Raw genomic sequence first — 20,176 nt, 5'->3', positions numbered from 1 at the left:
ATACCTACTCCAGAGGCTTGTGCACTGGCTTGCTTGGTCTCCTCTTGCAGGCTGGCCTGCCCAAGCGATTAACTTCTCCCTGTAGCAGCCCCCGGGGCCTCCCGGCCTCTCAGCTCCTCCAAAATAACTACCTTGGGAGTTTGGCTGGAGCGCTTGCTTCCTCTCCTCCTGAGCTGCAAAAGCAAAACTCTAGGCACACTGTGATTTTAGGATCGGTGCCCTCTGCTTTTAGCCACGTGTTTAGTAACAAAATCTATTTCTAGGAAGAAAAAGTACCGGCTGCTGAAACTGCTAAGAGCTGCCCGGCTGCTGCTCCTGCTGCTGCTCCTCTTTGCTCAGGCACTCCACAACACAGGCTCTGCTCGCATCCAATGGACGGTCCTCCGGCACACAGTGCCTCGGCAGCGAGACACAAGGCTTTTCAAACGCCAAGGCATGTATTCGTGCTGACCTGCTCATCCCTCTGCTGCTGGCAGGGGACGGGAGGCTGGCACTGAGGCTCCACCTTCACACCTTGTGGTAAAAAGGAAGCTGACGCTGGGAAGGGCATGGTATTTCTCCGTTGGAAAGTGTCTCAGAAAAAGAGCCTTGGAGCCCAACTTCTTCCACACACTTTGTGTCTGAAGTAAGCACCTTTGTCAACAGGCCTGTTACCCAACTTGCTAGCTCCTCAACCACTCATGCTCTCTTTTGGCAAGGAAATCCTAGCAGCTAGCTGATGGCCTTTCCCATGGGAATAAATTTTCTCCCAAGCAGAAATACATACTGGTTTTCCTTCAATCTTAAACAAAGATAGTTTTTTCAAAGCTTCCTTTAAATCTTGGTGCTGGAGGAATGAAAAGAGCACAAGAACAAAACTAAGCTTCCCTTAAAGTTCAAGAAAGCTGAAAACCTAGTAGCTTAGGATCCAAGCTTCTGATGAAAGCTGTGAAGTATCTTTCCCAAAATGGCAGATTCCAGAGGTATTTCAGGGGGAAAAAATGCTCTTATGGTTTCCAGGTCCAGCTGACAGAAGGAAGTGAAGTACCCCCTCATTCCCCAAAATACCATCCCTGGAGAGAAGGAACTTGTGAAGAGCAACAGTCACTGATCAGCCAGGTGCAATCCAGATGTAGGATTGCAGGCCATTGCGGAGCTCATGCTACCTTTTGCTCAGCACATGAACATGCAGATTGCCACATAGCCAGTACCTTTGCCTCTCAAATCCCATTTTTGGAAGGACTGGAAGGAATAGAGAAAGGCAGGTCAGTAGAAAGCCTGCATCTGTGGTAATTTTGCGCTGCAAAGCAGAGACTGGTAATACCAGTATGGTCTCTCATAAACCAGGAGAGGTTCTTCGAGGCATTTCTTGTGCACGTCTTCTACTGGCTGCCAAATGGAGAGCTGTTAGGCTGAGCGAGAACAGCCATGTTCAAGTGAAACATGAGTTAGTAGTAAGTGTCAACAACTTTGTTAGAAGAGGATTCATGCTTAGAGAGTAGGTCCCACAAATCCTACAATTATGTACTACTCTGATTATGACATCAAGATTTTAATTTTGTGTCTTTGAAAACAAGTTTAAGAAGTGCTGATGCAACAGCTACTCCAAAGTTAGGATTCATAAATAAATCCTGCTGGTGAAATAAATACCTTTTTTTAAGAAAAACGTTGGCTCCCATTCATTTACATGACCAATGGAGAAACTAGCTTTACTTAAAATACCAAAATATTTTTGTCTGGATCTTTCTTTATATTGGCTTTGGAAGCTTTCACACTTAATAATAGTTATAACAGTACTTGTCTCAAGCTGCAACTGTAGAAGATGCTTAAAGAAAGAAATGATGAGTCACTCTTTAATGAATGCTACTTTCTAAAGTTGAAGTTTTATAGTTTAACTTGAGTCTGTTATTCTAACTATTCCTCCCTCTACAGAGTTATAATCCCTATAAGGTATATATTACTCAACAGTATAAACAGTTTCTATGAATTCAAGAAGGACTATTTGTACTACTCTTGCACAATTTATGACTGCTGCCATGGCTGTCAGTAGGTACAGGGGAGTGTGACTTGGAATAGTTCAACCAAACAGCAAGCAGGGCTGGAAGTTTCACGCTTGCAGCTCCTGTAAAGAATTACGTGTCAGTAGATAATATTATCTTACTTTTTGGAACCCGGGAAAGGCATTTAAATGGAGCATGCCAACAAAAGGAGTAACAAATAATGAAATAAAGAGGTAGCTTGTAGATACCTGAGCAGAACTTTGAGGGAAATGTTCAATAACCAGTTTAAGCTCTGGAGACCCATAGAATTACAACAACTGTCTTACCCCGATGGTGTCTGTCTTACCTAGGCAATTTCATTAAATACTAGAAGGTCTGAAAAGCTTAACCTGTCGAAGTAACGATGGTTTTGAGGGTAACGATAACTGGGTTTGGTACTTTGATATAAATGGGGCCCTCACGTTGAAAGCTCATCAGTAACTACGTTTGAGCCCAGTGTTATCAGGAGGGGAAAAAAAAAAAATCTATTAACAAACACACTGTGGCTAACAGCAGGGTCACAACTGACAAGTTATAAGCAGTCACACGCATCTCAGCAAGCAGTCACAGTCATTAAGCAATGGATATAAATAATCCTACATCCAGAGTTGGGTAAGTTCAGTACATTGCAATGCCACCGTCACAGCTCTGCAGGCTACTGCATGTGCAAAGTGTTTGCTAGTTGTTCTTAGTACTCTCATTTCTGTGTTTTGTTTGGGGACATGCCTCAGAGCATGTCTCACATTTTCTCATAGCAGACAGGATACAAGTGCCCAGCCTGCCGGGCCTTTGGCAGTCCAGGCACCTCCTTTGAAGACATGGATGCCCCATTTCAGAACCCCTGTGGCAACAAAGTGACTGTGAGTAACCTTCACTCCTGCATCTCCTCAGACACATGAAACAAATTCAGGTGACCCTTTTACTATTTCATCAGGCATCATCTGGAAAAACAGCTCATTTCCTTTCCTCCTTTTCCCCTTTTTTTATATCTGTCAGCGTGTTATAGAAGAATTACACTGGGATAAGCATTTGCTCAAAGTAATAGACGCAAAACCAGATGTAACCTGTGTGCTTCACTCCTCTTCAGCAGGGGATGACTCAGGAATGGGAGGCTGTGTGTAGAATTATACTGGATAAGAGTTTACAAAGGAAGGTCTGCATACATACAGTACAGTTCTTAAACCTGGAGTGTCTGCCATACTGTAGCATTAAGTTTGAGTAGGAGTGAAGAACAATTTACTTGAAACAATAGGCTGGGCTTTCTCCTTTAATCTGCCATTATTGTTGAGCTTTAAAAAAGAAAAAGGGATAGCTGCAAAATAACCAAGTTGTCGATGTCTGATGAACCCACTTCACTCCGCAGGCAGCTGATCGGCGCTGTGGGTTTTTGAATATTGAGACCTTTCCCACCGGGAGAGTGAATTAATGGAGGAGTGGGAAGTGCATGCTGCATACAGAGTCCTACAAGCCCTTTTTGAAGGCAGCATCAGGAACAAAACTGTATTCCGTTTACTTTATACTTTGGTCACCATTCCACTCCTCTGCTTCCACCACTGCAAATTCAAAGTTTGCATAGGATACTTTCAAGCAGTGAGCTGTCATTCAAACTGAGTTATATGTTCCTTTAAAAATCTCCTGATTTAAGAACAAACTCGGTTGCTACCTTTTAAGAAAATAACTCCAAGAACTTCTATACATCAAATATTCACCTATGAGGCCCTTGTAGTTAAAATATTGGTGTTTTATGTATAAATGTGCACATACTTTTGATGCGTTTTCTAGATTTCTACAGAATTTGGGCAGTAAAGTTAGCTCCTGGTGCCTCGTGCGGTCGTTGAGGAGGATGAGAAAGTGAAAAAAAAGAAAATTCTCCTAGAGACCCTCATACAGCTTGGACTTACTGAAGCTGTGCACAGCTGAAGTTCAACTCCTTTAAAAGATGGCAAACCTCTCCCGTCGAGGAGCGATGAGTGCCAGCAGCCCCCCCCGGGGCAGCTGGAGAGCCTGGCACAGGCCCTGCTCAGCCTTCCCGGGACGTGCAGGCGGCGCTGGAGCAAGACCCTCAGGCTCATTAGCATTGCTCTGCTGAGGGAGGTGGAAGGGAAAGGAGCTTTTTGCTTGCCCAGTCTTTGATGGCTCCCTCGCTAGATCCTCCCTATGGTGGTGTTGTATGACACTAGGAGACAGAGATCTCTTTGTTTCTGAGGCTCCCGTGCAGTATTTCTTTGCCAAACTTTCTTTCTCTGAGCCGTGCCGTTTTATGCGCGTGGCTTGGAGCCCCTAGCAGCCCCAGACGGCGCGCAGGACCTGCCACCAGCACTCCTGCTGCTCTCTGGGAGGGTACGCAGCTTTAACACAGCAGCCACCTTCTTCACTGATACAAATCAATCATTTCTTCTGCTCAAAGCAAAGCCCTTTGCCTCACTCACCGGTGCACAGCGAGGGGCCACACCTTGAGGCTGCACAGCAGGGGGCAAATAAAGTTTTGTCAAGGCAGCACAAGAGGCGAGCAGCCCCTGGGTGCTGCTACTGCATGTTGCCCACCACCTCCTACAACAGCAGGGATGAGCAATTTAGCAAAGGAAGGTCAAAGCTGCAGGGAAGCAATCCAGTGCCAAGGCTGTGTGAGTCCTTGGTATTTGTCTGCTGTGTATTTCTATCTGATCCACTCACACTGAGCAAGCCTCTGTGTTCCCAGACTCTGCATGCAAATCCATACAAGCCACCAACTTGATACACCGCATGCAATGATCCTGGCCAACTGCCACATCTCGTTTCTTGTATTCTTCTTTTGCTTGAAAAAACAGGTTTTGCCTGATTTAATTCAAACAAGCCTAGGATGAAGCAGAGAAAATACCAGCTCAAAGGTGTCCTCTTGAAGAGACGTGTATTGCATAGGAGCAAATATTCTGGAAGTTTGTTCCCTGGGTACAGTTTTACTTAAAACTGTTTAACTCACACAAATTTTTCTCCTGTCCCACAAGATGTATCGCACTGGATGGTTTTATACTGACAAGGCTGGCTACAGTGGTGGAAAGTGGGGTGGGAGTTCATGGAGGAACTCGGATAGAACAATGACCTTAGGCTGGAGTCTGTGTCATTTTCCCGGTTTTCTCTTGAATGCCCCATCAGCTAAAACCAGCAGGTATTTCCAAGAAGCCAAGCTGCCTGTACATACCCTCCTTTTCTGTTTTAAATAAGCCCTGTGAAGAACATGACCATCTGTACCATCCTCGACATACTACCAGCATCAGCAGCCACACACTCAGATTCCATCTAACAGCTACAGTCACTCTACATGGGTGGGTCAAGGTCCTCTTCTGCCAATCTAAAAAACCAGCTGCATGGGGAGGGCCAAAGGGCAAAAGTCCCACCAAGAGCAGCCCCCAAGACTGCACCTCGTGATCAGCCCACTGGTCAAGGGTGGCTAGATCTTCTCCAGGCTCCCTGGGAGCACCCACGTCTCCTTCTGTGGGGGAGTAGCTGCCCATAGATGGGGCCAGGGACCCCCTGGGATGGGTATTTCTCGTAACTGCAGGATGCTAGGCCCAGCACATCTCCTGCAGACGCACTCTCTCTAGCTTTTGCATGTGGCTCCAGGCCCCACGCTTGCATCACGCTGGTTGCCAGATGTGGGGCAAACGAGATGATGTTTACTTGGTGTTTGCAAAAGCTCTACCTGAAGCAACAGTTACATGAGCTATGCTTGAAGTGATGTAACGTCCTTCCAGCCTAAAATTCTACAAGCGTCAGTGGTCATGAATTAAACTCTGAAACAGCACAGAGTTGCATTCATGAAATGCATAACCCTCTTAAGTGACAACAGACCTGAACTGCTTTTGTCTCCCTAGACCTAGTTTGTTACACAACAGAAAAAATGTTCCCAAGCAAACAGCATTCCCTCAAGCAGCTGTGACCTTACCTATCTCACAGACAGATACCCTGAATGGTCATCAGCCTATGTGTGCTCAGTTTATCTTATATAGATAAAGCCATGTTGAACAAAAAGTTTTAGTGAGAAAGCAGAAGAGGTGAACAGCAAAGTCTTTGTTAACTGTGTTTAGCTGTCTGTCTAATGAATACTTGGGAAAAAGGATTTAAACACTCTGAGCGGTTCCAGTGCCACCATTTGGGTGTAAGTGCCAGCATTGTACTGACTAAACCTAGGATCCCTGGTATTTCTAGGAATGTACTGACCCAAAAAAATCCTTTATGTGTGACCTTTAAGGTTCTTTTAGCAAAAATAAATTATTCTATGTAACACATTCCAGAATCGGTATTTGCTATTACTTTTCCTTTATTGTAATTTCACCTACTACCATTTTTTTTGCTTAGCTGAGTTAGATGTAAAATACACAAGAAGCCACATGGCTCATTTTCAGCAGGTCAGCTTTGTGAAACACTTCAGTTTTGTCTTTGAGGCAATGGCTATGCATGAGGGACAAAGCGTAGCTGAAGGTAAAGGCTGTGCTGTACTTGTGCTCCTGGACAAGTGGGCAGAAGAGTGACAGTTATGGCCCCACAGCTCCCCTCCATTGTGACTGGGCTCCTGCATGGGGTCAGCTTTGGTCATTTGTGCCTGGTGTCTGCTCCAGGTCAGAAAATGTTTCTTCTTGCTGGGGTGGCAACAAACAGAGTGCTGCTAGAGCCACGTGGTGATGGATACCTGCCTGGCCATGCAGTGCTAAAGGACAAGCACGGTGCAATTTCTTTTGTGCCAGCATCACCTTTCTGGGTAAGTGGCAGCTCACGTTTGGTGGATGTCAGGATGACTGATTCTGCTGGCGACCTTCAGAGCAAGGTCATTGCACGTCATGGCAGCTTGACAGAAGCCGATTTCTGCTTGGGGTATAAAGGATGATCCTCCCTACCCATAGCCTTGCCAAAGGTACTGGCAGAGTCTGTAGTACATCCACAAAACCTGTACTCTTTTGCTTTCCACAGAATCTTAATAAAAGAAGGATTTATATGCTTCATCTCTGCTCCTACCTCAAATACAGCTGTAATCCAGCCTCGGTCACAGGTAGCTGTCAGAAGCATAGAGAGGTGGGTAGTGAAGCAAAGGAAATGTAGTTTCTGCCATAAGCCTGAAACAATCCTATACTGCCCACATCCTGTTTTTTTTTTTTCTCCTGTTATTGTTAGAGTTTTTCCCAACAGCAGAGCTGCACCTGTCTTGGAAATCCCCCTCTGCTTTGCTACATTTGCTCTTCCACTCTCCCTGTGATAATATTGAAGACAGTAGGCAGCACTTCCTGGTCCATACATCCAATTCCCTCTTTTTGCTGCTCCACTTCCAGGCTGCTCCTTGGGCTGGTTCCCAAACTAGTCCTCAGGAAGGTCATAAGGGTCTCTCAAAGCCCCATGCGTGCCCATCATGAGCTTCCCACTCTGCTTTACCCTCCTCCCTCTACCTCCAGCTCATGCTGCTTTGCTCAGAAAACTGTTGTAGGGCTGGAAACCTTTCCAGGGGGAAAGTGGTGTGTTTTCAGCAGGAATATGCCACAGGCCAAACATTTACACTTTGGGTCCTGCCTCAGTCTTTGGTTAGTCCTGCGACAGATGCAAGTAACCTTATTGATTTTTGTATATGGTACAACAAAGCTTTTATTTTCATTATAGGCTGCTTTGGTTTAAATACAAAATACTAAAAGAGCAAAACAAGCCATTAAATGCTCTTGCTGTGCAGAGCAGGGATGGCAATGCCCATCATTTAGCATGGGTGCCTGTCTGCGTGAGTTGTGCTGCAGGCAGAGGGATGGGTAAAAGTGATGTTTTGGGTATGTCTGGTGCAGAAAAGTTACAGAGCAGACAGTGCCATCAGGAGCTGTATGACAGTGCCAGCTAGGCTCGCTGGCGAGTGCTCCTGTATCTGCACGGTGCCCCTGCTTAGAAGGTATCATGATGGACAGGGATTTTGTTTCTTACCAATGGAGCAGAGATTAGGATTTCCAAAGTGTAAGCATGTAGAAACAGGACATTCAAGAACTGATCATCTGTACAATATGTGCTCATATCATACAGACGCACGTGCACACACACAAACAAAGAAAACAACATACAATGCTTTTATGTGGGGGACAAAAATATAAACTTGAGAAGAGATTTGTTGGGAAGTGAAAGACAGAGTAGCCATGCTGTGGTCTCATAGCTGGATAACTGCTTCTCTTTTTCAAGAGCTGGACTTGCTGGCAATATAGAGATCAAAATGGACATTACAGATTAATAAAACACAGAGACAGATTTTCTTTTGAACCAAAAGTTAAAATTTTATTTGGAATATCAATATACCCCCAAAAATAAAAATAAAAACTTCCTTTTATGTAGTGAAATAGCCATTTGAAAATGGTAAAATAAAGATATTTCTCATACTATTCTCTCCTAGTTATTGTACACATATTTAAGGTTGTTTCTTTCTGAATATAAATCTAGCTTGAGCTTTAAGGCTCCAAAAAGCCTAAAGCATGTAGTGGCTCTTTTGAGAAAGCAGATAAGTCAATCAGAGCTGTGTTTTTTCAGCAGACAGGCCTGTTTGAAGCTGTCCAGGGCTGGACAGAAGTGAGACTTCTCAGGAAGGTCACTGTTTCAGGCGAGTATTATTTTATACCCATTGGGAAATACACTCTAACCCCACTTCATGCAGCATTTTATTGAGCTTTATGATGTACTGGGGAGGGCCCTGGTTCCCCTTAGCTTTTGAGTTCTTGTGCAGATCCGATCTTATTTGTGTTGGTACAGTTGGTTTAATTTAAGAAATCAAATCCTACCCTGTGGTGTTCGCTCTGCTAGAAATTAAGTCTGTAACAAGGCACTGATCCTGCCTTTAGCCCTGTAGGCAAAAGGTTTCTGTGCCCATGTATAGCTGCACTGACCACAATGAGGCATTTACGACAGCAGGACCAGGCACTTGTCCTTTAGCTTGCTTTTAATAAAATAAATAGAATGGAAGATGTATTGAAATAAACCAGTAGAAACCCAGCAACAATTCTGAGTTGTAATTCTTCCCTTTTAGAGGGCTCATTGACGCTAGACTGGAAAATATGACTGAAGACCCATGTCAGAGCCTAAGCGACGCCCCGAGTGGTACATGTCACAACTAAGTAAACAAGGGGACTTAGGTCTTCGCTCACCCTCTGCTACTGGGCTGCAGCAGGCCAAAGCAAAGCTCACTGACGTCACTGGACATCTCACCAACAATCCCACTTTCAGTAGGCATTGGACCAAGGCCTGAACTTAGGCGGTATGGTCTGCAATGTGCTTTGATTTCCTCCTTGATCAAAGCCATTTTTATTACTTGAAGTACGTCTGTATTTATGATTTGTATACAAACATGTTAGACTTCTGTTACTGGTTCTGAAGTACAGGGTAGACGACAACTACTAGAGATATCACTGCACTGTTGTATCTGGCAGTCCTTACAAAGGCTGCTGTTTCATGGTCACAATAATTGGTCTTATGCTCTTTGTTGACTGAAAACCACCTGAATATTGATGCCTGAGGTACCATTGCTGTCAACTAAAACGTCCCAGGTTTTTATTTTCAGGAGACAAAAATTAAATACACCCAGGCCTTGAGGTTCATGAGTTGTTGGACCACAGCTGTTCCTCCAAACAAATCCACAGACCCACACTTGCACTCAGGGAGCAACTGCGTAATTAACCTCTGCAGGAGGGACCCCTTCACGCAAGCCTTATTCCACCAGCCACCCCATCCTGGGTGCCTGGCACTAGGCAGTCCACCGGCCTCCCGCTTTGCCTTTCCTCATCTTGGGACAGAGTGGGCGTTTGGCCTGAAAATACTTTCTCCTGGAATATGGAATAAGTCTTCTCCCTCTTTGTCTCTCCTGCAACTTGTGCTCAATACTTTGTTCTTACTACCCAACTTGGCTCTTTCAAGTGATTCCTTTTGCACACTTTGGCCCTCATCTTGTAAGTAAAAACTTGTATTAGTTTACTGTGAGATTCTGGTGAGAGGTCTCTTTTGGAGCCAGGTGCTCTTAGCTGGATGTTATCAGTGAGCCCAGACATAAATCATTTGTGACTCTGAGTGACAGAAGGTCTGTAAGCACGAGGAGTTTCCTTCTCATCACAGGCACAGCTCAAAAAGGCTGCATAATCACCCAAGTTTTTGTTCTTCCACTAACTGGTTGAAAGTGTTTTCCTTAAAGGATTTCCTGCACAGAAGTAGTGTTCAGGAAAAGCCAAAATCTGTTTGCAGCTGCCTAGGCGTAAATCCATACCAAACTTCTGGTTTTATTTCAGTACATTGGATCAACGCATCAAAACATAAAACACAGACTTTGACCCCGGCAGACTGACCTCGTCACCAGCGTAACTTTCCTGACTTTAGTAGTGAATCCCGTAACAGCATTTCCAGCATCTGTGGTGGCTGTCACAGGTCCATAATGCTTGGTAATTTATATAAATTTTGAGTTTCGCATGGCATGTTTGAATGCAACATAACTACATCTTTATTTAAAATAATTAGGAAAAAAAAAAGAATTCTGGTAAGTGGACAGAAATCGAAAGTGTGACCCCGAGGCTCAAACCAGGGGAAATAAATAGGACACAAATAGCTGTGTTTATATCTTGTGGCTTGTAGGCTGGAACAGCTGGAGTATTGTTGAGGTGTCATTACATTAGGGTTGCCTGGCTCAGTGTTTAAGTATAGGTGAGTGGGATAAATGTGATGTCTAAATATCATTGTGGATGTTTTAGGAACAAAAATAAAAAGTAAGAAAACCAGTGTATGTTGGTTTTGATCTTATCCTCAATTTCTTTAATGCCAGCTACCACATTTGACTCCAGTGGAAAACCTCAGAGGAAAAGCCCAATGGTGTAGCAGGACCATAGGACCTGTGTAAACACACATGTGATGTGCCACCTACTGAACCAAATGGCAGCGTGACAGCCAGTTTCCAGTGTGACGATAAACATACCCTAATTTACCACTGTTCCTTACATGCCTGATCCTGCTGCTGGTTCCCTACACATATGCTTGCCTGCAGCCTAGTCACCGGCCAGGATGCCCACTGAATTCAGCGCCGAGTTCCCCCTGCATGCCAGGGGTACACCTGCACTGCGGTTTAAGGAGGTCGCTCGAGCTGGTTCCTGCACTGGAGCCACTTCCCAGGCAGTAAGGGAGGTGGCCCTCGCCCGCCCAGCCCCAGCTGGTGGGCACAGTGGGGAGCAGGCGCTGGGAACAGCACAGAGGTACCTGTGAGGGCTTTGCGAGGATGGGGTAAGAGTGGGTGAAATCCTTGCTCCACTGAAGTCAGTGTTGGCATTGCCAGCATTGCCATCCAGTATCCACAAGTGTGGGTTTTTTCTGTTATACAATTAAGGAAAACAGTGCATGAAACATTGTAGGTTGTTTGCAACCCACCCTGTTTTCTGCCTGTGTTACACTTAGGCTGCGAGTCCTTGCCTTGCTGTGCTCAATACTTTATTCTTATTGATAAAGTTTATGAGGCTTTTAAGTCATTATCCATAAGCCTCAAATTAGCACGAGATGTGTGTGGTTCCTTCCCCTCAGACAAAAGGCAGTCAGACACACCGGCTCTCTTCAAGGCAGAGCAAAGCCACCACTGACTTCACAGGGTCCTAGATTTCTGCTCCAGCTTCAGCCCCAGCTGGACCACTTCCACACCCCCTTGCTTTATTTGAGACACCTAAGACACACAGGACTGAGGGTCTAAATGGCACGATGGTGGGCTTCTACCAATGCTTCTCATCTAATTGCAGAAGACTAATTTTGCCTTTTCCACTCTCTTAACCTGCTTCTTAGCCAGGGCAAAATTAAGCATGAGGAAAAAGGCTTATTCAGCATTATAATTATCTACTCCCAAGCTGTATAACAAAATGGTTTACACATTTAAGTGCTTTTGTCTAATATTTCCACATATACAGTAGTCCTATTAATGAATATCATAGCTTCATTACTGCGTATCACATTTTGCTATTTGTTGTGTACCATAAAAAATAAAGTCAGCACATCAATAACTTAAATAACACAAATGTAAACTCATTTTCTGCTTATGATTTTAGCCTGCAAAGGCTTTTTGATTTGTAAGACCATTCACATAACATGGAACGTAACTTTATTTGATTTTCTTTTGTATATAATGAGACACCGAAAGCCCTTGTCATCTCTTAACAGGACACTAAAGCAGCTCTGTTTCATGAATGACAGCACAATTAAAGCTAAAAATCATAATTTAAAAAAACTGCTTTGTACTGTACAATCTCAAATTAAAGCAAGAAAGATAATGACAATCTTTTGCATTAGCCAGGAAACGTGATTCTCTGCCACTGGGCTTTTTTTTTTCTTGTTGACAATTCACAGAATGTGTATATGGGTGTAGTAATAGGTGTGTGTATATCCTATGCAGAACAGCAGTCCCTATTTTGTTGATCTAGTTCTTCTAATTGTTTAGTTAAACTACCTAACTGATACAATTTAGAATACTACATTAACACATTTAACATCAAGTTTACATACTTGCGTCTTTGAAATACTAGGAACTTTTACACATTTTATTTGGCTTCATAAGGACTGGAATATCACAGATAATGCAATCTACTTGTCTTTGAAAAAATATGGCTGTTCTCAACTAACTCTCTAAGGTTCAGAGTGAAATACGTTTCTCCTTATATCTGTAGCTGACTTCAGAGAAGAAAGAGTGTCTTCTTAAGTGGTCAGTCTGATGTTACAGTACAGATTCTGCAGAGAGAGGGATATATATTTAATGAAGGATAATTCTCTCTGGACTTTAGAGTTAAGCTGTTGCAGCAAAATTACTCCGTTTAGACTGATTTTTTCTATACAGATCTCAAGAAAAACCTATTCCAAGTATGTTTTGTAGTAGTATCTCCACATGACCAGAGGAGGGCACTTTGAACATCTTTGCATTGCCCAGGAGGCAGATGCAGAAGCACAGTGTTACCCAATGTTGCACAGTTCTGCCACCTCTTCCCACCCAGCCAGGTACCCTTGTGTCCACAAAAATACAGAATCTGTAGTGTACCACAGGGCTCTGTCCTGAAAACCGTGGGCAGATATATCACTCTCTTCTCGCTAACTAGGATTTCTTCCAATTTTCCCCATTTAATTCAGTGTCGCTGCGGGTTAAATTGATTAATGCATAATTCCTAAAAAATCGCGTGAGGGGAGTCTTCTCCCTCTCCTTCCTGAACATCCCTCTGCTATTAGTCCCTGGTAATTTAGCAAATATTGATTGATTTAACCCTCTATGACATCCTGCTGCAGAAATTCCTTGCCTTTAACTGAAAAATGCACTTGGAAAATGCACTCTCTGAGATATGTATTGCAACAGTGCATCTTTTCACATTAAACTCTTGTAAAAGTACTGCTCTCTTCCACCTTCTGAGGGAGGTGACTCTGCGTCCCAGATCTGCTCCCTGGCAGAGTAGATAGTGGAGAAATCAATCTCTTCTCTTTTCCATTCATGACCACAGTGTCGAGTTCAGCCACTTTCCATGCAGGAAACGTCCTTTTGGGTTTCATTTTGTCTAAAGGTGTCAACTTTCTATGGAAAAGATTTTAATTTTGCAATCTTACTGTTATAGACAGATTTATTTTTTTGTCACCTCTCTGCTTTGTTTTGTTCAAGTTTAACGCTGAAAAATTATTAGAAAGGACTTAAAAACTTTTTTTTTTTTAAATTTTTTAAATAGAAGTCTCTCCTCCACCCTGGGGAAACACACTGTTTATTTAATGTACTTTTTTTTTCCCTCAACACTACTCCTTTTCTCTTGTCTTTTCTTCTCTTTTTTCTTTCCTTTTTTTTCTTTCCTTTCTCCTCTTCTTTCTTTTCTCCTTTCTTTTCTAGAGCAGACAGGTACAAGAAGGAAGTTGTCTTTCATCAGCAGTCCTTTGAGATAAAGTAGAATTCAGTGAGTCCTCACCATGATAGGATCATAAACTTACTGGGTTAAACCAAGCTAACTTTCCCTAAGCTGCCAAGTTTTAGCTGCACCATACATATATGTGTTTCCTTGTGCCATTTTCTTTTCTTGTAATTTTGTTTTTCTTGATGACCCTGAGCTATGGCTTCTTGTTTCTACCACTAGTCAACCTTCCTTTCTTTTCTGGTTTTGCCGATGTAGGCCTCAAAGAAAAAATGGCAGAAGAGCACAAAGTAGCTGAGGTACATGAGAGAGGACCAGATGATGTTCTGCACGTGGGAATGGCACTGGCCCTGCTGCATCCAGGAGAAGACCAGGTAATTGATCACGCAACCGATCAACATCTGAGTGATCTGCGACAAGGTGATGAACATGGCAAACTTGCGTGAGACTCTGAAGCCAGCAGCCCGCAAGGCATAGTAAGAGTACATAACGGCGTGTACTCCATAGTTCATGGTCATGAACCAGCCACCGCCAGCCACCATGTCCTTGTAGGAATACCAAGAATAAAGTAACACAGTAATGTGATGGTACCAGTGTAAGAAGATGAGCTTCTGTTTCCTAAGAATAATGAATATTGTATCACCTGTAACAAAAAAAAAAAAAACAAAGAAAGAAAAAAACAAAACAAGGGGAGGAAATGAGAAACATATCGAACAATTCCATAATTACTGCAGTGCTCTCTTCCCTTGCTGTTGCTGGAGTATGTATCCACATTTTCTTGCGTGGATAACCCTTGTTTGAAAACTCCATAGTTCTACTTGATAGTCCTTTGCTGCCAACATAATCCATCTAAGCCTGAGGTGAGGTAGGTGGATGTGCATGTATCATCTCTGCAAGACTGTCCATTATATAATGTGACTAGAAGAGAAATACAGCTTAAAGAGAGCAGAAAACCTGAAGGGGAAGCAGCACAGTGTCCTCCTATTCAAATGCCTACCTGCAAACCGAACCTACTTAAACTCAGTAGAGCCTTTTGAGTTACTATGCAAAAAGATATTGCATATGCAACCTACAATACTGACAGGTATGTAATTGCCAGAAAAAAAATGCTTCTAGAAAAAAAGTTTGGTTCTTATTGAAATGCATGTCCTTTTCTGCAAATTGATATTGCTATTGTAGAAAAGTAAATTTTATTCCTCTTTCCTGCTTTTTTCTTCCTTCTGCTTCTCATGACTGCACTGAGCACCTCTACCAGATACATGTATGTATGTTTTCTGTTGTTATAGACGCAGTATTTCCAAAAAGATCCCTGAGATTTGAATCTGGGGACTTATTTCTACGTATATGTATCCCAAGAAATCCAAACAATGAATATTAGTGATGGGTGGAACCAAAGCTGCACTGTCTGCACAAGGTCTGTAATAAGCTGTAATGCTACTGTTTACTTCATTAGCTGCAAGATGTTGACTCACATTTTAGTAAGTAATTATATGTTCAATTTAGTGTTGCTGTGCAGTTCTAGCTGATGTTTTCCAGTTTTAACAATTAAATTTCTGTGGTTTTGCAGTAATTTAAGCAGCAGGAAACCAAGGGATTCTGACACAGCAAGGCAAATGGTGCCTGTCTCTTTCCAGTCTTTTTTTGCTGATGAATTGCTGTCCTGTAATTTGCTGAATCGAATTCTCTGTTGAAAGGTAAACACTTGTTTTTGCTGTACACCTGAACACAGCAAGTGCCACAGCCCTTTGAGGTTTAGTAAGGGCACCCTCCGAAATGAAAAAAGGGGGGCTGCTAAATCGCTGTCTCCTCCTTCCCCTTAAAACAATCCTTCCCTACACTAATAAGCCATGGGATGGGAACACATGCAGACTGGCTATTAAGTTGGTTTCGACTTGTTTATCACAAGTATCCTTACCAAAAAAACTGCTGGAGAGACAGGACTTTATAAGAAGCAGGACTGCAAAAGCTAGGGATATTAATGGGAAATTGGTTTCATTTGCAGGAAGCAGACAGCCACAGCTTTCAGTGTTTAGGGAGGAAGCAGGTTACTGTTCATAACTGTACGCCTAAATGTGTATTTAAGGATAAATGCTGCAGAATGGAGGCAGAATGTGACTCAAAGCTTCTTGCTGACACAGCTGCTGTAGCCCACCCTCCTCTTCTGTACCCACGGAGTGAGTGACTGCCGATTACGTTATTCGTATTTGCCTACGAGTAGCTAAGGAAGAGGTATGGACTAGATTGCTCTTACCTCTTGGCTGCCGTGCTGTGTATAATCACTGCAGTTTATTCCTGGGCTGGGAATGGTTTTATTCAACTGCACACTGCTCTAACTTCAGCCAAGCTGGACTTAATCTCTAGAGACTACAACATGCAGAGTTTGGGACTGGTTTTGTCTACTCAGTTTTTCTAAGACTAAAACCAAGATTTTGACAGCACTGAGACTCTTCTTGTGCTTCCTGCAGAGACATTTCTGCTCTAAATATGCATAGTCAGAGAAAGGGAGAGAGGGTACTCACCTAGTTCGGGTGCTTTGCTTAGCACAAATGCATATGCCCAGAATTTGCTGACGGGTCCAATGTAAAAACTCTGGTCACACACTGACTGCTTCAGGCCTTTGGTCATCAAAATGTACAGCATATAAGCACCAGTTCGAACAGCACCAAATATACTTTAAAACAAAAAGAGAAAATGAAGAAAGTTGAGCGGACACTTGAAATCTACATGCCATCACTTCAAATCATTATGAGAAAACGGCCATCTATATGCTAAAATAGGAAGTTTGAGACAGCCTTAAAGCTGGAGCAACAACTCTGGCTTCTAGGAAGTTATTCTGAACTCAGATTTGTAAACTGGACTGCAGCTGTATCCCCCAGTGAAAGCCTGGAATGGTAATGTCAATGTTTTTTATTTCATTACTACAGGAACGATTCTTCAGTTTTCAGGAGCAGTGAGAGACATCTACTTCAGCTGAAAATGACAATGCAGAGTTTTGACGCTGATGGCTGGAAGACTACAAGAAATTAGTTGATAAAGAGCTGTCATCAACATAATCAGGACCAATTCCCTCTTCTGATTTCCTTAGAGTTTTATCTTGTCTCTCCCTGCGTTTGTTACACCCACACGAGCTCTGAGCACAGACAAACCCAGAGCACACAGATTTTGATGGGGGTCTCAGTCAGGGATGGCGTTTTGGTGCATGTGCTGACTTCATACTTCATCTCTTAACAGGTCATTGCTAACAGAGGTATCGCCTAGTTAAACACTCGTAAACAGCAAATTCACCCTCAAAGTGACAGTGTTCTGTAAATGAGAAACAAGAGATTTGCAATGGCATTAAATAGTGCAATTACAGAGGGGATAGGTTCAGATAACAAAACCCATCCAGCTGATATAAGGAACAAAGGCTTCTTTCTCAGCACTGATGAGCTCTGCAGAAGGAATTGCCTCACTGTTTTACGGCAAGAACATGCTTGCCCATTGTCGACCCTTGTAGCTTGTTGGCCCTTCAAAAGCTGTGACGAAGACTGGACGAAACAAGCATCTTTGAGAAAAATGGAGCAAAAAAAAGACCCAGTCTCCTTTTGAGTTATGCCTACATCATATGTCCCTGTGCCTCTACCCAGCTTCATCTTATCTCACCTCTAACTTCTTTGTGACCTTGTCCTACTCATCAGTCTTCCAGCTCCTGCTCTACCTTGGTGTCTTCTGTGATTATCGCATGGCAGCAAGCAAACCAAGCCACCTAAAACTGATGTGTAGACACATGTGGGCAATGCAAGCTACCATTTATGCAAAGTGTGTGAAGTAAGGAACAGTTCATCTGAAGCTATAGATCCTCTGTTACTTGTCCTTGTCTTTGAAGTATCCTTTACAAAATGTGTTTTAAAATCACCAAGGCAGCCTCGAAAGTCGAGGTTTATGACAGTTCTTATGGCACTCTGTCAAACTAGACGGTTCAAGTAAACCTGCTGAGCATAAAACCTGTTGACATAAATTTTTATATTTTTTGCACAAAGTACATTTCCAAATCTGCAGCACTGATATACCCAGTCAAACCTGCCTGCTACTAAGGAGGAATACACCTTGCTCTCCCCTGTCCACTGCATGCACTCCATAACCAAGTGGAGTACCATGCTGCTTGGTGCTCTTCAGGCTCTGTCAGAGGCATCACAGACGGGGCTCTACAGCCAGGTCAAGCCTGTGGAGAAGTGTTACATCCTGGCTCCCACACCATTACATTTTGATGCCTGAGGTTTCACTGTGCCATCAGGAAATTCAGACAACAGCAAGCATTTAAGAAGCTACTATTATTATCTGCTATTTGTATGGTGGTATTTGCTCAGCGGTTTTACTGCCAGATGAGTCCTCTTGTGCTATGTGCAAGTAAAAGACATCCTGCTGTGGTACAGGTGTACTGAGTCTGGGTTTTCCATTAGCACTGCCCAAAGCAATGCACATACTCCCAGGCTTAGGCAAGACAGCCATTGCAGTCTCTCATGTACATCCACCCCTGCATGCAGAAGACATAGTGCAGTATTCGTAGCAGCATCGAAGCCTGCAGTGCATCCTCTCCATGTAGGGTTGTTCTCTCCCAAAAATGCACTCTTAGTACGCTTTTCTCATGTCTTTCAGGGACTAGTCCTTTTAACTGGGCAGAGAGTGCTAAAGCCTGCAGGAGGAATTTTGAAATGAGGTGCAAATTGTTCTGTGCCTTCTCTCTGGCGTTTAACACATGCCCTTTTTTTCTTCTCAGAAGCTGTGTTTCACTTTCCCAAGAAGAGAGGAGATCCTGACAGAGATGTGATTTGATCACTTCCCGAGGCAGTGGACTCCTCACTGCTAGCCAGGGCAGGCTGCTGCTTGCTCTTGTGTTTCTGGTGGTGGTAAAAATGGGTGGAGGAAGATCAGGCAGAATATCTAATGATATGCTGGTTCTCCCAGTACAGCACCTCAGTGCTGACATTAAAATGGGGGAAAAAAAGGAAAATTTAAATTATGAAATCAAATAGCTGCAAGCAATACGCCCTTCCTTGTACAGAAGTTGTATTGCTTTTCTAAAATATCATGCATTATTAAAATCAAGGAGAATTCTGTGCCATGAACACAAACTCAGATGAGAAGAGTGCTTGAGCAACAAGCAAATGTTGACTTAACTGCAAGTGATTGAGTATGGATGCCCAGGGATTTAATCTGGACTGATAAGAAAGCCAAAGAGTATTTGCCCTGTGAGGATTACAGTTTCACTTTGCTGTCCTTGAGATTATAATGATGTAATTCTTCCTTTCTTTCTGTCTAGCAACTACTGCAGAGCTCTCCTTGGAGTGTGCATGCACACACACACACTCACAATCACACACTTAATTTTCTATAATTTTGCAGCATGGTGGTGTCCTCTAGTTCCATGACTAGAAGAAGTCACTCCAGCTACTGCTCTACGTGGTGTGAATAAGACTAATTTGAATTTTCTTATCAGTAAAAAACAAGTTACATTTTTGTATAATTCACAAGGTAAGGCTTTATAAATAAGGAGGATGGCAAACTGCAAGGAACTGTTTCAATTACCTAAACAGACACCATGAGCAGGTAGCTGTTTATGAGATGTGCTGCATGCCAAAACACTACCTGGCCAACAAGCACACTCCACTGGAGACAGAAAAATATCTAACGCATATGCTGCAAATGTGCCTTGGACCCAGAGAGCCAGGACTGCTTTTTGTGCCTCTGCCACTTAATCTTGTTTGTTCTGTAAGGTAGGATCAACCAACATATTTGTATCTTGCAAAGAAATGATGTGCAGCAGAGTGATGACATTGCTTGCTCAGTGAATCACTTCTGCTTCATTTTGTCCTCACCCTGCTCTCTGTTGTAGCTTTTGTGAGGTATTGAAATGAACTGCTTACCAAAGCAGTCTGTTTGGTGGGAATCATCTGCAGGGATTTTAGAAATAAGGTAGCAGTGGATTACTGTACAATTACAGCCTTTTGCAACTAGAGAGACTGATCAGAAACAAACTGCACCAGCTAACGCAGCTTTCTCATCTATTCAGACTCAAGATGTCCTAAATTCTCCTCCCTTCAGGCAGTGACTTCTCTGGCAGATTAACAAATACCCAATTGATATTTTACTGTTCATAATATAATCAAAATGTATCCATGAGTAAATGAAAACTAATACTTTTCCCTCACAAACTTGGTTTCAAACAAGGGCCTCAAAACATATCCCATACAAGGATTAGGTGCAGCATTAAGAAGGAGGGAAACTGAGGGCTGGGGAGCTAGCTGATGG

The 20,176-nt window shown here is 43.1% G+C and overlaps 1 protein-coding gene across 1 annotated transcript in view; it reads right to left on the bottom strand.

Moving 5' to 3' along the window:
- Window positions 1–14,106: 14,106 nt before the first annotated feature.
- ELOVL6 (ELOVL fatty acid elongase 6) overlaps window positions 14,107–20,176 on the bottom strand; it is a 75,752-nt gene continuing 69,682 nt past the window's right edge. The window contains exons 3-4 of the mRNA XM_086464425.1: window positions 16,408–16,559; window positions 14,107–14,531 (exon numbers count right to left, since the gene is read on the bottom strand). Coding sequence (XP_086320551.1) covers window positions 14,107–14,531; window positions 16,408–16,559 — 577 coding nt within the window. The remainder of the gene's footprint in view (window positions 14,532–16,407; window positions 16,560–20,176) is intronic.

This window comes from Leptosomus discolor, chromosome 4 (assembly GCF_034619465.1).
Source record: "Leptosomus discolor isolate bLepDis1 chromosome 4, bLepDis1.hap2, whole genome shotgun sequence".
Lineage (NCBI taxonomy): Eukaryota > Metazoa > Chordata > Aves > Leptosomiformes > Leptosomidae > Leptosomus > Leptosomus discolor.
Note: the sequence above shows the minus strand (reverse complement) of the source record. Positions and strands in the feature narration are given on the sequence as shown.